This window comes from Panicum hallii, chromosome 3 (genome assembly GCF_002211085.1).
Source record: "Panicum hallii strain FIL2 chromosome 3, PHallii_v3.1, whole genome shotgun sequence".
Taxonomy (NCBI): Eukaryota; Viridiplantae; Streptophyta; class Magnoliopsida; order Poales; family Poaceae; genus Panicum; species Panicum hallii.
The window spans coordinates 12,660,762-12,672,497 of record NC_038044.1 but is presented as its reverse complement, the minus strand read 5'-3'; the positions used below and the strand labels follow the sequence as shown (position 1 = coordinate 12,672,497).

The window sequence follows — 11,736 nt, the reverse complement described above, 5'->3', positions numbered from 1 at the left end:
CAAAAGAAAGCACGTCCACAGCTGCTGCCGATGCAGTGAAGGGTGGTGAAGAAGACAAGGAGAATGGCAAGAAGGACATGGCAATGGCCAAGGTGCCGTTCCATGGGCTGTTCAAGTACGCGGACAGCACCGACGTCATGCTGATGCTGGTCGGCATGGTTGGGGCGTTGGGCAGCGGCATGTCGATGGTGGTTATGACGATCATATTCGGGCAGATGATTGATGCCTTTGGGGCTGCAACCCCGGACACCATTGTTCATCGAGTTAACAAGGTACAGCCCCTCCACAAGTCATTGTCTGCAAGCCTGCAATGTCACATACTCTTGTTATATAGGGGATTAGGCGATGCTTGATTATAACATAGATACCTGTTTTGATGCTAACACATTATCATGGTCTCAACATATATTATGTAAGTAACGATGGTTGTTTTCATAAAAAAGTGATGCTGCAGTATCCAGAAGGAAAAAAATATCTTGTTAATTTTCCTGGCTAGTTATTGGATGTACTAGTAATATTGTTGGCATTTTCTTTCAGGCAGTTCTAAACTTCATTTACTTGGCCATTGGAACAGGGTTGGCTTCTTTCATCCGTAAGTACAACTGATATATGCAATTTTCGCTCTTGTGGACACCTTGGTCGCCATAGCATTTAAGTATCATATATAGAATAATAGTATTCAGGTTTTTTTTAGGAACATTTTGTCCTAGCATGGCACACTATGATTTTTGCCATGTATAGCCTATATAATATTGGATACCTTTTGAACTTGGAATCATATTTGAGCCAAAAAAAAAACATCATCGATATCACGACGCCATATATGATCAAGTATTTTAATGATCATAACAATAGTATAATGCCTATGAATAGAAATCCAAGTATCAGATCACCCTTTAGTACTTTTGTGGATCACTAAGAATTGGGATGCCACTAAAATCACTCTTACTCTTAGTGTCTTAAAGAATGCTCAAATGCAAATACATGACAATAACACCAGTGCTTACCAGAGGTATCATGCTGGACGATGACTGGTGAGAGGCAGGCTACTCGTATTCGATCTTTGTATCTCAAATCAGTCCTCAGACAGGATATGACATTCTTCGATGTAGAAACGACGACTGGACAAATAGTCTCCAGTATATCTGCTGACACGACTCTAATTCAGGGTGCTATTGGTGAGAAGGTAAGTGCATAAACCGTGCATCTTCTTAATTGATTTAGACCTGATACAAAGAGAACAAATAAAATGATTAGATGCTATTCAGGTGATGCTTCAGCTTCCTTCCTATAGAAAAATTAAAGGCTGTTTTGCTTGTTTGTTTGTTTCCATTGTCTTCCTTTTTGAATGATCACAACTCAGATTCTTTAGGTCGGCAGATTTCTACAGCTTGTTACAACTTTCTTCGGTGGGTTTGTGCTGGCGTTCATCAAAGGCTGGCTCCTAACTCTTGTTATGCTTTCTACGATACCACCATTTATTGCTGCTGCTGGAATTGTCGCAAAGATGCTGTCCAAAATATCTAGCCAGGGCCTAGCATCATACAGTGATGCAGGTGATATAGTAGAACAAACAATTGGCTCCATAAGAACGGTAGGCCCTATGATCATCATGCACTACAGATGATAAGTTTGTGACTGACTCGTATCCATATTTATAACAGGTTGTTTCCTTCAATGGTGAAAAGAAAGCTATTGCCCTGTACAACAATCTCATAAAGAAGGCATATAAAGGAGCAGTCAAGGAAGGGGCTGTCCAAGGCTTTGGCATGGGTTTACTATCATTATTATATTTCTCCACCATTGGATTGATTATATGGTACGGCAGCAAGTTAAGCATCACCAAAGGATATAGTGGAGCAGATATCCTAAATGTCATGTTTGCAATCATGATTGGTGCTAGGTGAGCATTGATGCTGAAAATGTCCCAGACTAATAGTTGAAATCAGAAAATAGCCTGCCTTGTTCTAGCATTTTACCCATAAAAGGTCAATAATAATGGTATCTTCTTTTGATGCATGTGCTAGTGATCACCAAAAAAACATTAAGACCCTATCTGTCTACTAACATGAAGTTTTTAACTGTTTGGGATAGATCTTTAGGTGATGCAACCCCCTGCATAGCTTCCTTTGAGGAAGGAAGAGTTGCGGGTAACAGATTGTTCAAAACAATCAAGAGGAGACCAGAAATTGACTACGAGGATAGTACTGGCATTGTATTAGAGGACATCAAGGGTGAAGTAGAACTGAAGGATGTGTTCTTCAGCTACCCAGGCAGGCCAGATCAACTGATATTTGATGGATTTTCAGTGCATGTATCAAGTGGCACAACAATGGCCATAGTCGGGGAGAGTGGGAGTGGAAAGTCAACTGTGATCAATCTGGTTGAGAGATTTTATGATCCACAGGCTGGAGAGGTTTTAATTGACGGAATAAACATAAAAAATTTCAGGCTAGACTGGATAAGAGGGAAGATTGGCCTTGTTAGCCAGGAACCACTGCTTTTCATGACATCCATCAGGGAGAATATTACCTATGGAAAAGAAGATGCAACCTTTGAAGAAATCAAGAGAGCAGCTGAGCTCGCGAATGCAGCAAGCTTCATTGAGAACTTCCCTAATGTACTTACATGAACATGATCTGCTCAATAATAAGTCACTGTCATGTTTAAAACTATAAAACTGATCATGCATTCATATGATTTCAGGGTTATGACACAACAGTTGGACAACGAGGTGCTCAGCTTTCCGGGGGACAGAAGCAGAGGATTGCAATCGCGAGAGCCATCCTTAAAAATCCAAAAATTCTTTTGCTTGATGAAGCAACTAGCGCATTGGATTTGGAGTCTGAAAGGATAGTCCAAGATGCACTAAATAGGATCATGGTGGGGAGAACCACACTTGTTGTGGCGCACCGTTTGAGCACTGTAAGAAATGCTCACTGCATCTCAGTTGTTTCTAAAGGAAAATTAGTAGAACAAGGTAATTGCCTTTTGAGCACATTCTGTAACTTGCTTTTGTGACAAAAGGGTAAAAAAAGTTACTTATTTATATAAATTACCACTGATTGTAGGACATCATGATGAATTGGTAAAGGATCGTAATGGAGCATACTCTCAGCTTATACAGCTACAAGAGACACAACAAGAAAATGACCGTAAGTCAGATGCTAGATTATCAGGCTCAGCATCTAAAAAGAGCGGGTCACCCAGACGATCAGTAAGTAGAAGTTCAGGAGGGAGCAGCCGTCATTCTTTAAGTCTTCCCTTTGGTGTTCCTGGGCCCACTGAACTACTGGAATATACCTTTGCAGATGGTGCCAGACAAAATGAAAACACTGATGGCAAGGTACCAAATAAAGCACCAATAGGACGCCTAATTAGCCTAAACAAACCAGAGGCTGCAGTTCTTCTATTTGGATCTATTGTAGCAGCAATTGACGGAGCTATCTATCCAACACTTGGTTTAGCATTGGCTAGTGCTGCTAAAATATTTTATGAGCCACCAGACCAGCAACGGAAAGATTCTACCTTTTGGGCATTGCTGTGTGTTGTGATGGGTGCAATTTCTATGGTATCAAAATTAGTAAATTGCTTTCTGTTTGCAATAGCTGGTGGGAAGCTTATAGAACGAATCCGAGCTTTGACATTCCAAAGCATAGTGCACCAAGAAGTTGCTTGGTTTGATCATCCTGAAAATTCCAGGTAAGTAATATATACTTTGATCTATTCATAGAACCAGACGATCAATATACTAAACATCCTTTTCATTATTAATAGTGGAGCACTTAATGGAAGGCTATCTATTGATGCACTTAATGTAAGACGTCTAGTGGGAGATAACTTGGCCTTACTGGTCCAAAGTATTGCAACACTTATTTGTGGAATAGTAATTGCAATGGTCGCAGACTGGAAGCTTTCATTGGTGATCTTATTTGTAATTCCTTTAGTGGGTCTCCAGGGTTATGCTCAAGTGAAGTTCCTACAGGGGTTCAGTCAAGATGCTAAGGTAGATATAAATTAGCCTTCTACACTTTTCTTTTTCTGTTCCAGGTACAAATATTTCAATCATGAAATGTTACAGTGTTGTGGTGTTCCCAATAAACCATTAGTATTCAGTTCCATTTCCACAAGTTATATTATCTATGGTAAAGAGTCCTGAAACTTAGATTTGATATATGTATCATGCTAGCAAAAGGTAGACAAGTTAGCATATGAATTTAACAGTACCACTGTATTAGAATGGTGTCAACAATGATTTGTTTTTTCAATTTAATGTGGATGCCACTTTTAGTAAATATCTTCCTTTCTTTTCTGATTTTCATTACTGCACCCGGCATGTGCTTGTAGACAATGTACGAGGAAGCAAGTCAAGTGGCAACTGAAGCAATCGGTAGCATCAGAACAGTAGCATCATTTTGTGCGGAGAAGAGAGTGATGGAGAAATACAATCAGAAATGCCAAGCTTCTAGGGATCAGGGAATTCGAACTGGAATAGTTGGAGGCCTTGGTTTTGGTTTCTCATATCTGATGTTATACGCCAGCTCTGCTCTTTGTTACTATGTTGGTGCAAAGTTTGTTAGTCAGGGAAAATCCACTTTTGGTGATGTCTTCAAGGTAAGTAATAGTCATTGTTTTATTTTTTTCCTTATTGGTGCATATATTATTCGATAAGTATGTTTCAAATTGTTGGAATGCAGGCTTACTTTGCTTTAGTTTTAGCCATGATTGGAGTATCACAAACAAATGCTATGGCTTCTGACTCAGCTAAGGCAAATGATTCTGCTATTTCCATATTCTCAATCTTAGATAGAAAATCCCAAATTGATTCCAGCAGCGAAGAAGGTTCAACCTTGGCGAATGTCAAGGGCGACATCGATTTTAAGCATGTCAGCTTCAAATACCCATCCCGTCCGCATGTTCAAATATTCACTGACTTCACCCTGGGCATTCCCTCTGGAAAGGTCTAAACTAAACCAGAACCTAATTTTGCTGATCTGCTCTCAGTTATTATGAGGATCATTCTTTTTTGTTAGACCATTGTTGTTCCAGGGACTAAAGCAGAACCCGTTTATTGCAGGCAGTTGCACTCGTTGGTCAAAGTGGCAGTGGCAAGTCTACGGCGATAGCTTTACTAGAGCGCTTCTATGAACCTGATTCTGGTGCAATTTTATTAGATAGAGTGGAAATTAGTAGCCTAAAGATCAGTTGGTTGAGGGACCAGATGGGATTGGTAAGCCAAGAACCAGTGCTTTTCAGTGGAACGATCCGTGATAATATAGCTTACGGGAAGCATGAAGAGGTAACAGAGGAAGAGATTGCTGTGGCCGCTAGAGCAGCGAATGCCCATGAATTCATCTCAAGCATGCCACAGGGGTACAATACAACTGTCGGAGAGAGAGGAACACAACTGTCAGGTGGCCAAAAACAGCGAATAGCTATCGCGAGGGCTATCCTGAAGGACCCAAGGATACTTCTCCTAGACGAGGCAACAAGCGCATTAGATGCTGAATCAGAGCGCATTGTTCAGGATGCATTGGATCGTGTGATGATTGGCAGGACAACCATCATTGTCGCACACCGCCTTTCAACAATCCAAGGAGCTGATATGATCGCAGTTCTAAAGGATGGCGTAATTGTGGAGAAAGGAAGCCACGAAACACTGATGGGCGTCTCTGGTGGAGCTTATGCTTCACTTGTGGAGCTTCGCACCATGTAACAGATCTGGGCTACATGATTGATTACTAGTATTTGTTAGAAACTTATCTATCTATGAAAGAATTTTCAAAAAAGATCTATAGCTTTTGGCAGTGCTAGGGCACACATTGCAAAATGTTCCCAATCGTGCGTTTAAATTTTGCACAGAGCAAAATGTCGAATACGAACCCAATACTGTGTTTAAATTTTGCATTGAATTTACGTACAAGGGCATTTAAATCGACGAAGCTACACATTGAAGTGCGAAATTAACAAAATCCAAAATCTTTAAGGATGTGGCTTCTCGTATTGAACCAATCTTGTCTTCAACACGAGCTAAGACAGCAGTTCGTCCTCCATTTGACGCAAAAGACAGGTAATGACGAAACTTGAAACTGGTACCCAAGCGACAATTCTTACTAAGCATGCTGAATGGTTGCTGGTCAGTACGCAGCAAATTAGCCCAACAGAAAAAATCAGCGAATTTTTCATTTCGAATCGAACTGGCTCCGCGCATACGAGCAATGCGGTGGAAACTACATGAATGCAACTCGAACTTCAGAAGGGTTAAAGCCATACTGCGTACTCCGGGTGGGCGGGGGACAAGGAGGTGTACCTCGCGGCCATGCTGGATCCGAGATCCAGAAAGGCGCCGAGTTCCGAGGGCCGCGAGCGCCACCGCCACATGCGAGGGGCGCCGGAGTCAGTCGGACCGACGACGAAGGGGATGAGGACGACGGCACGACAGGTTGCTTGCTGGGCCGCCGTGGGTAATGGGCTGATAGCCCGAAATCTCTTGCTTTTCATGGGCCCAAGGCGCTCTCCACGTACTATGACTCGAGCCGGGAAACGGAGTCTCGGGTTCCCGCCACTACCTGTCATGCCCAATGCCGGCCACCGCAGCAACACAGCGCAGCAACCGCCGCCGCCGTCCCAAGAAGTTTCTCTACAAGCCGAAGCCCCCGCCGGAGCCGCACCCGTTCCTCCTCCACCTCAAGTCCCTTCCTTCCCCGATCGCCGCTGCGGCCGCGCTCCTCTCCGCGCCGCGCCACCTCCACGACCACCCTTTCGCCGCGTGCGTGCTCTACCGCCTCGCGCGCGCGCGCCTCTTCCCGCTCGTCCTCCCGCTCCTCGCTGCGCTCCGTTCCCTCCGCGTCCCGCTGCAGCCCACCGCCTTTGCCGCCCTCATCGACCACCTCGGCGCCGCGTCCCGCCCGGACGCCGCGCTCCTCGTCTTCCGCGCCGTCCCGGCCTTCTGCTCCCATTCCAACACCACGTTCCACGCCCTCCTCCACTCCCTCGTCTGCAACGACCGCGTCAACGCCGCGCGGGACATGCTCCCGCAGGCCCCTAAGCTCGGCGTCCGAACCAACGCCGTGTCCTACAACATCATCCTCAAGGGAGTCTGCCACCGGGACGGCTTCTCGGGCGCCCGCGCGGTGCTCGAGGAAATGCTCGCCAGCGGCGTGCGGCCGACGGTGGTGACGTTCAACACGCTGGTGGGCACGGCGTGCCGGGAAGGGGAATTGGCCGCGGCGGAGCGGCTCGTGGACGAGATGGCACGCAGGGGCGTCACCCCGAACGCCGTCACGTACGCCCTGCTAATGCAGGGGCTCTGCGATGTCGGGCGGTACGACGAGGCCAAGAAGCTGATGTTCGACATGGAGTACCGGGACTGCCAGCCCGAGGCGGCGAACTACGGCGTGCTGATGAGCGCGTGCGCGTTGCGCGGGGACGCCGAGGGCGTCAGGCGACTCATCTCCGACATGCGCAAGCGGAAGCTGAAGCCCGACGACGCGAGCTACAACGTCCTGATCAGGTGCCTGTGCGACGCCGGCAGGGTCGACGAGGCGCACAGGGCGCTGGTCGAGATGCAGCTCAAGGACAGCGCCGCGCCGAGCGCGGCCACGTACCGCGTCCTCCTCGACGGCTGCTGCGAAGCGCGCGACTTCGAGCTGGGCCTGCGGGTTTTCAACGCGATGCTGGCGAGCGGCCATTGCCCGCTGGCGCGCACGTTCCGGCACCTGGTGAGAGGGCTCGGCGAGGACGGGAAGGGGGAGGAGGCATGCTTCGTCTTGGAGCAGATGGGGCTGAGGGGGGTGCGGCTGGATGCACAAGGGTGGCAGTCCATTGCTGCATGCGTTTGCAGCAGCAGCAGCTCAAGTGAGATGAAGCTCATCGACGAGTTGGTGTCATCAGCTTGATACATAGTTCGAGTGATAATTTTCAGGTGGCAACTACTAGATGCATAAAAAGTTCTTCTTTTTTCTGTTTATGCTGCTTGTTTTGCAGTAATGTTAGCTGAGCCTCCACTCATGACATTTTTTTTCCTTCTTTTCGCACATGGAAAAAATATTCATGTAATGGATAGTTGCACCTTCTTTTTACGGCAGTTGGAGCGGAAAATTTTGTTAATTACCAAAGTGGAAGATTACTGCGGCATAACCTAATCAGTTTGTGTGTCAGAACTCAGCAAGCACAATATCCTAACCAGCTTCTAAATAATCCCATATTACAGTTTGAGCAAGTTTTGCACAATCTAAACTCTAGCCAGAAAGAAATTTGAAGCAGTCAATCATGAGAGCACATTTCTCAGGGGCAAAATATACAAGGGAGATTTTTTAGCAAAAAGTTATATTAAGACAATATAATTCGTGTACAAGGCATAAAGCCAACTATTTCTTATACGGATTTTCCCATGAAATATGCAATAGTACAACCAACAAGTGCTCCTGCAAGAACCTGCGGCGATGAAAGAGATAATGATATTAGTGACAGAAAAAAGGAGATATTCGATGCATTGCTGACAATCAGCCATTATAGCAAGATACACATGTACCTAAAAATATCAGCCATAGACCAAGAGCAAAAAAAAATTCTTTGGTCAGGGTTGAAGTAATTCCAAATTAGCTCATGAAACAGTACCATCTTTAAGGATGAGAATAACTGAATAAGTCAAGGACATGTACCATATTTACTGTGTAAGAAATAGAAGATATGTAATAGAGCTACCTGAAGTGGACTGTGTCCGAGAGGTTCCCTTAGAGGCCTAAAGGTCGAAATAATTGGATGTTCTGGCGGGAAATCACAAACTATTTGATTTAACAACTGCAACAGAAGTTAGTAGACTGGGTTAGAAGAAATGGATCAGTTCCAATGCAAGTTCAAAAAGAAGTGACAATACAGTTGAATAAGATAATGCCTTATGCTCAGAATATGCATAGAAATTCCCAGGCTTACCGCAGCTTGGCGACCCGTGTGCCATCTGATTCCTGATGCATCATACATTACCTATAAGAAGAAAAATATAAGCTTAGAACATATTCATAGAAAAGGAACTAATGCTTATAGACAAGGACACAGGTAAGCATTTTTTTACATTTTTTTTTTCCTAAAATACAGGGAGAATGCTTAACATAACTAAAAAGGAGAATATTACACATGCTAGCAAGTTTTATGGCATAATTTAAGAACGAGTAATGGCACATCAGCTGGCATGGTTCCAGAGTGCATTAGCTCTTATCCACATAATATGAAGAATTTTGTCGAATTGACAAGCGCACGGCTTTGGCATGAAAGCGTGGGCAAATGCACTACTGAAGAGAACATGAAAGTTGGCCAGTAGAGCTGTCAACCACTGCCATGAAGGAAGTCCATGTTCATAACATCTACAGTGGACAAATGCCGACATTACTACCTTAAGTTTAAAAACAAATATAAAATCCATGCCCATTCCCAGCAATGCAAGATGAGACCAACTATAGGTTGAATACTGAAAAGTGAAAACACTACTCTTAAAAGCAACAAATGTTAAAACTACTCCTGTTTGTAGGAAGGAAAGTAGATGCCAACAGCTACAGTTCTAAAAAGGAATGCTCCAGGGTTGCAATATCCACTTGCTTACAAAAAGAAAATCATGGGACCTGATTGATTTAAGTACATACAACGGCAGCAAAGACCAAGGCAAGGGCAAATGCAGAGCTATCTGCGCCTTCTTGTTGACGCACAGCAACGGCCAGACTCCCCACAGTTGCAGAAAGAGATGACATGACTCCAGCTGAACTAAGAAATTTCCTTGCATCCCACCTCTTCTCTTTTAACCTGCATGTCTAGGAAGAACAAATTAAACATTAATGGAACGGCACCGCAAACTCTAACTTAAAAACTCAATAGTTCTGAGCATCCAGCTACATTCAATCAGCCTATCGTTAATGCCGCATAGTCTTCATTCAGATGTAAGTACTGTCAAAAACATATATAGGGGGTTCAGTTTGCAATTTTGCAGATGGAAACAGTACAATCGGGCATTATCTGAAGCGAGCAGTGCAATCAAAATTCATGCTGTATGACCAACAATAGGAAATTACTACTATCGTCCAATATGTCAGTCAGCCTTTGCTCAAGTGCCACAGTGGATTCAGAAAGGTACATAAAGACAGGTAATTTTCTAACAAACGACATGAGGTTACTGACTTTTATACAGATAGCATATCTTCGCCACATTCTTCCAATAAAAGTTAATGTTCATCTCCAGCATGAAATTAAGCTTCGCTAAAGTAAAGCACATTCCTTGCTTGCACACCACATCACACAAGAGGAAACCCTCAATCCAAGGCACAGCCAACGAAAAAAAATCAATTTTTCGCTAACCAGAACCCAAATCCGATCGCAAGTCGCAACCAACCACCACCTAGAACGCGCACCGACAGGGGCGCGGGAGCAATCGCGTCGGAACCAACGACCAAGCCCCCGCACGTTCGATTTAGATCTAGGAGGGGGAGAGGGGGAGGTAAGGGGGGCGCACCAGATGGAGAGGAGGTTGATGAAGTTGGCGAAGGCGAAGGCGAGGAGGGCGACGGCGAGGGGGAAGTTGCCGCCGCCCCCGCCGATGGCGCCCGCGCCACCTGCTCCCGCCAGGTCCGCCGCCGCCGACGCCCCCGAGGAGGCGGTGGACGGGGCCGCGCCGGCGCCACGCGCCGCGGTCAACATCTCGCTGCCCCTCATGCCGCTTGCTCTCTCACGGCTCCCCTCTCTGCCTCGTCTCGTCCGTCGCCGGTTGGGTCGCGACTCGCGCGTGTCGGGGGCTATTGGGGTTGGTGCTAGTGCTACTGGCCTTTGGTGGCGTCTCGTCTCGCGTATTCTCCGCGCGTGGGGCTTGCCAGTGGGTGCAGGGGTAGCAGGGCCGTTTGCCTGGGAAGTTACTTTGCTAACAAGGCCTCAAATTAACCCTTTTTTTATATAAATACTCCTCCCGTTTCAAACTCCAAATGATAGGTTGTTTTAATCTTTTTATATGTATGATTCTAGATACCGGGTATATCTTGTAAAGCAAACGCTTATTCTAGCTACGTTTATCATACTAAGTTAACAATGTTTATATAGTTAACACTAAAAATGTTTGACTTGAGATAAATATGAACTGCGAGACGGAAGGAGTATATATCTCACATGTCTGATTTTTAAATCTACGTATTCTGTAGCGCTTTCTTTTTTTAAAACGAATCTGTTGTCGATCATATTAAAAAAATACATTCAGAGATTAGATGGACAACAAAGAAACAATTTCGATCGTTTGGATTGGAACATCAACGCAAGTCACGCAACACCGTCACACAACACACCCCTCAAGCTCAAACAACAGAATACGGGTTGGTTGGATCGAGACATCAACCGCATTGTATCACTCACCGCACTACCCAATATCATCAATCGGCCGATTGGATTGATATATCAACCCGTGCCTCACAACGCCATCGCTTCGCCACAGCTCTTCAACTCCCCCACAACCATCACAGCACCTCAGCATCATCTCCCACTGCCACTCCATCAGCACGCCGCTTGGCGTAACCACCCGCACAATTTTTATTTTTTCGCCTTAAAAAGGACATGATGCCAACTGCGGCATCGACGCTAGCCCATGAGGGATTGAATTTTCACCCGCATTAACCAGTACGGTGGGCAATTGAGAAAGGACGCCTCTAAGGAGGACGCGGACATCGTCGTCCGTCTTAACCCTACCGACCCACCAGTAGTTGATCTGAG

General features: G+C 45.3%; 3 protein-coding genes and 1 long non-coding RNA gene across 5 annotated transcripts; 2 read left to right on the top strand and 2 right to left on the bottom strand.

Annotated features, from left to right (window-relative positions):
- Positions 1–141: 141 nt before the first annotated feature.
- LOC112883911 lies at positions 142–6,447 on the bottom strand. The gene is made up of 3 exons (XR_003226994.1): positions 6,311–6,447; positions 1,008–1,226; positions 142–305 (listed from the first exon to the last, which is right to left on the bottom strand). It is a non-coding gene; the product is annotated as an uncharacterized LOC112883911 (long non-coding RNA).
- Positions 144–6,299, top strand: LOC112883910 (ABC transporter B family member 11-like). Its single transcript, XM_025949178.1, has 12 exons — positions 144–272; positions 538–592; positions 1,011–1,186; positions 1,373–1,594; positions 1,665–1,903; positions 2,095–2,620; positions 2,707–2,980; positions 3,072–3,702; positions 3,778–4,006; positions 4,360–4,614; positions 4,698–4,961; positions 5,078–6,299. The coding sequence occupies exons 1-12, from the start codon at positions 144–146 to the stop codon at positions 5,714–5,716; spliced, it is 3,639 nt and encodes a 1,212-aa protein (XP_025804963.1). The 3' UTR covers positions 5,717–6,299.
- Positions 6,448–6,580: 133 nt separating the features above from the next.
- On the top strand, positions 6,581–8,109 carry LOC112884016 (pentatricopeptide repeat-containing protein At1g07740, mitochondrial). Its single transcript, XM_025949307.1, has one exon. It carries the CDS (start codon positions 6,582–6,584, stop codon positions 7,896–7,898), a length of 1,317 nt encoding a protein of 438 aa, XP_025805092.1. The 5' UTR covers position 6,581; the 3' UTR covers positions 7,899–8,109.
- A 132-nt stretch (positions 8,110–8,241) lies between these two features.
- LOC112884017 (uncharacterized membrane protein YuiD-like) lies at positions 8,242–10,893 on the bottom strand. Of its 2 annotated transcripts, none has more exons than XM_025949309.1 (5): positions 10,499–10,887; positions 9,639–9,795; positions 8,935–8,985; positions 8,707–8,802; positions 8,242–8,436 (listed from the first exon to the last, which is right to left on the bottom strand). In XM_025949309.1, exons 1-5 carry the CDS (start codon positions 10,696–10,698, stop codon positions 8,377–8,379), a joined length of 564 nt encoding a protein of 187 aa, XP_025805094.1. In that variant the 5' UTR covers positions 10,699–10,887; the 3' UTR covers positions 8,242–8,376. The 2 variants fall into 2 exon arrangements, with proteins under 2 accessions (XP_025805094.1, XP_025805093.1); XM_025949308.1 differs by lacking the exon at positions 8,242–8,436 and adding an exon at positions 8,443–8,622 and having other exon boundaries at positions 10,499–10,893.
- Positions 10,894–11,736: the final 843 nt, after the last annotated feature.

What these genes read in the sequence shown, in the direction of transcription:
- LOC112883910 (XM_025949178.1), top strand. Translation starts at nt 144, where the DNA reads ATGCTGGTCGGCATGGTTGGGGCGTTGGGCAGCGGCATGTCGATGGTG. An exon ending in TTGTTCATCGAGTTAACAAG is followed by an intron (nt 273 to 537) that starts GTACAGCCCCTC and finishes ATTTTCTTTCAG; the next exon opens with GCAGTTCTAAACTTCATTTA. An exon ending in GGTTCAGTCAAGATGCTAAG is followed by an intron (nt 4,007 to 4,359) that starts GTAGATATAAAT and finishes ACAATGTACGAG; the next exon opens with GAAGCAAGTCAAGTGGCAAC.
- LOC112884016 (XM_025949307.1), top strand. Translation starts at nt 6,582, where the DNA reads ATGCCGGCCACCGCAGCAACACAGCGCAGCAACCGCCGCCGCCGTCCC.
- LOC112884017 (XM_025949308.1), bottom strand. Translation starts at nt 10,698, where the DNA reads ATGAGGGGCAGCGAGATGTTGACCGCGGCGCGTGGCGCCGGCGCGGCC. An exon ending in CCTTGGTCTTTGCTGCCGTT is followed by an intron (nt 8,986 to 9,638) that starts GTATGTACTTAA and finishes TTCTTCTTATAG; the next exon opens with GTAATGTATGATGCATCAGG. An exon ending in TCGGACACAGTCCACTTCAG is followed by an intron (nt 8,623 to 8,706) that starts GTAGCTCTATTA and finishes TCATCCTTAAAG; the next exon opens with ATGGTACTGTTTCATGAGCT.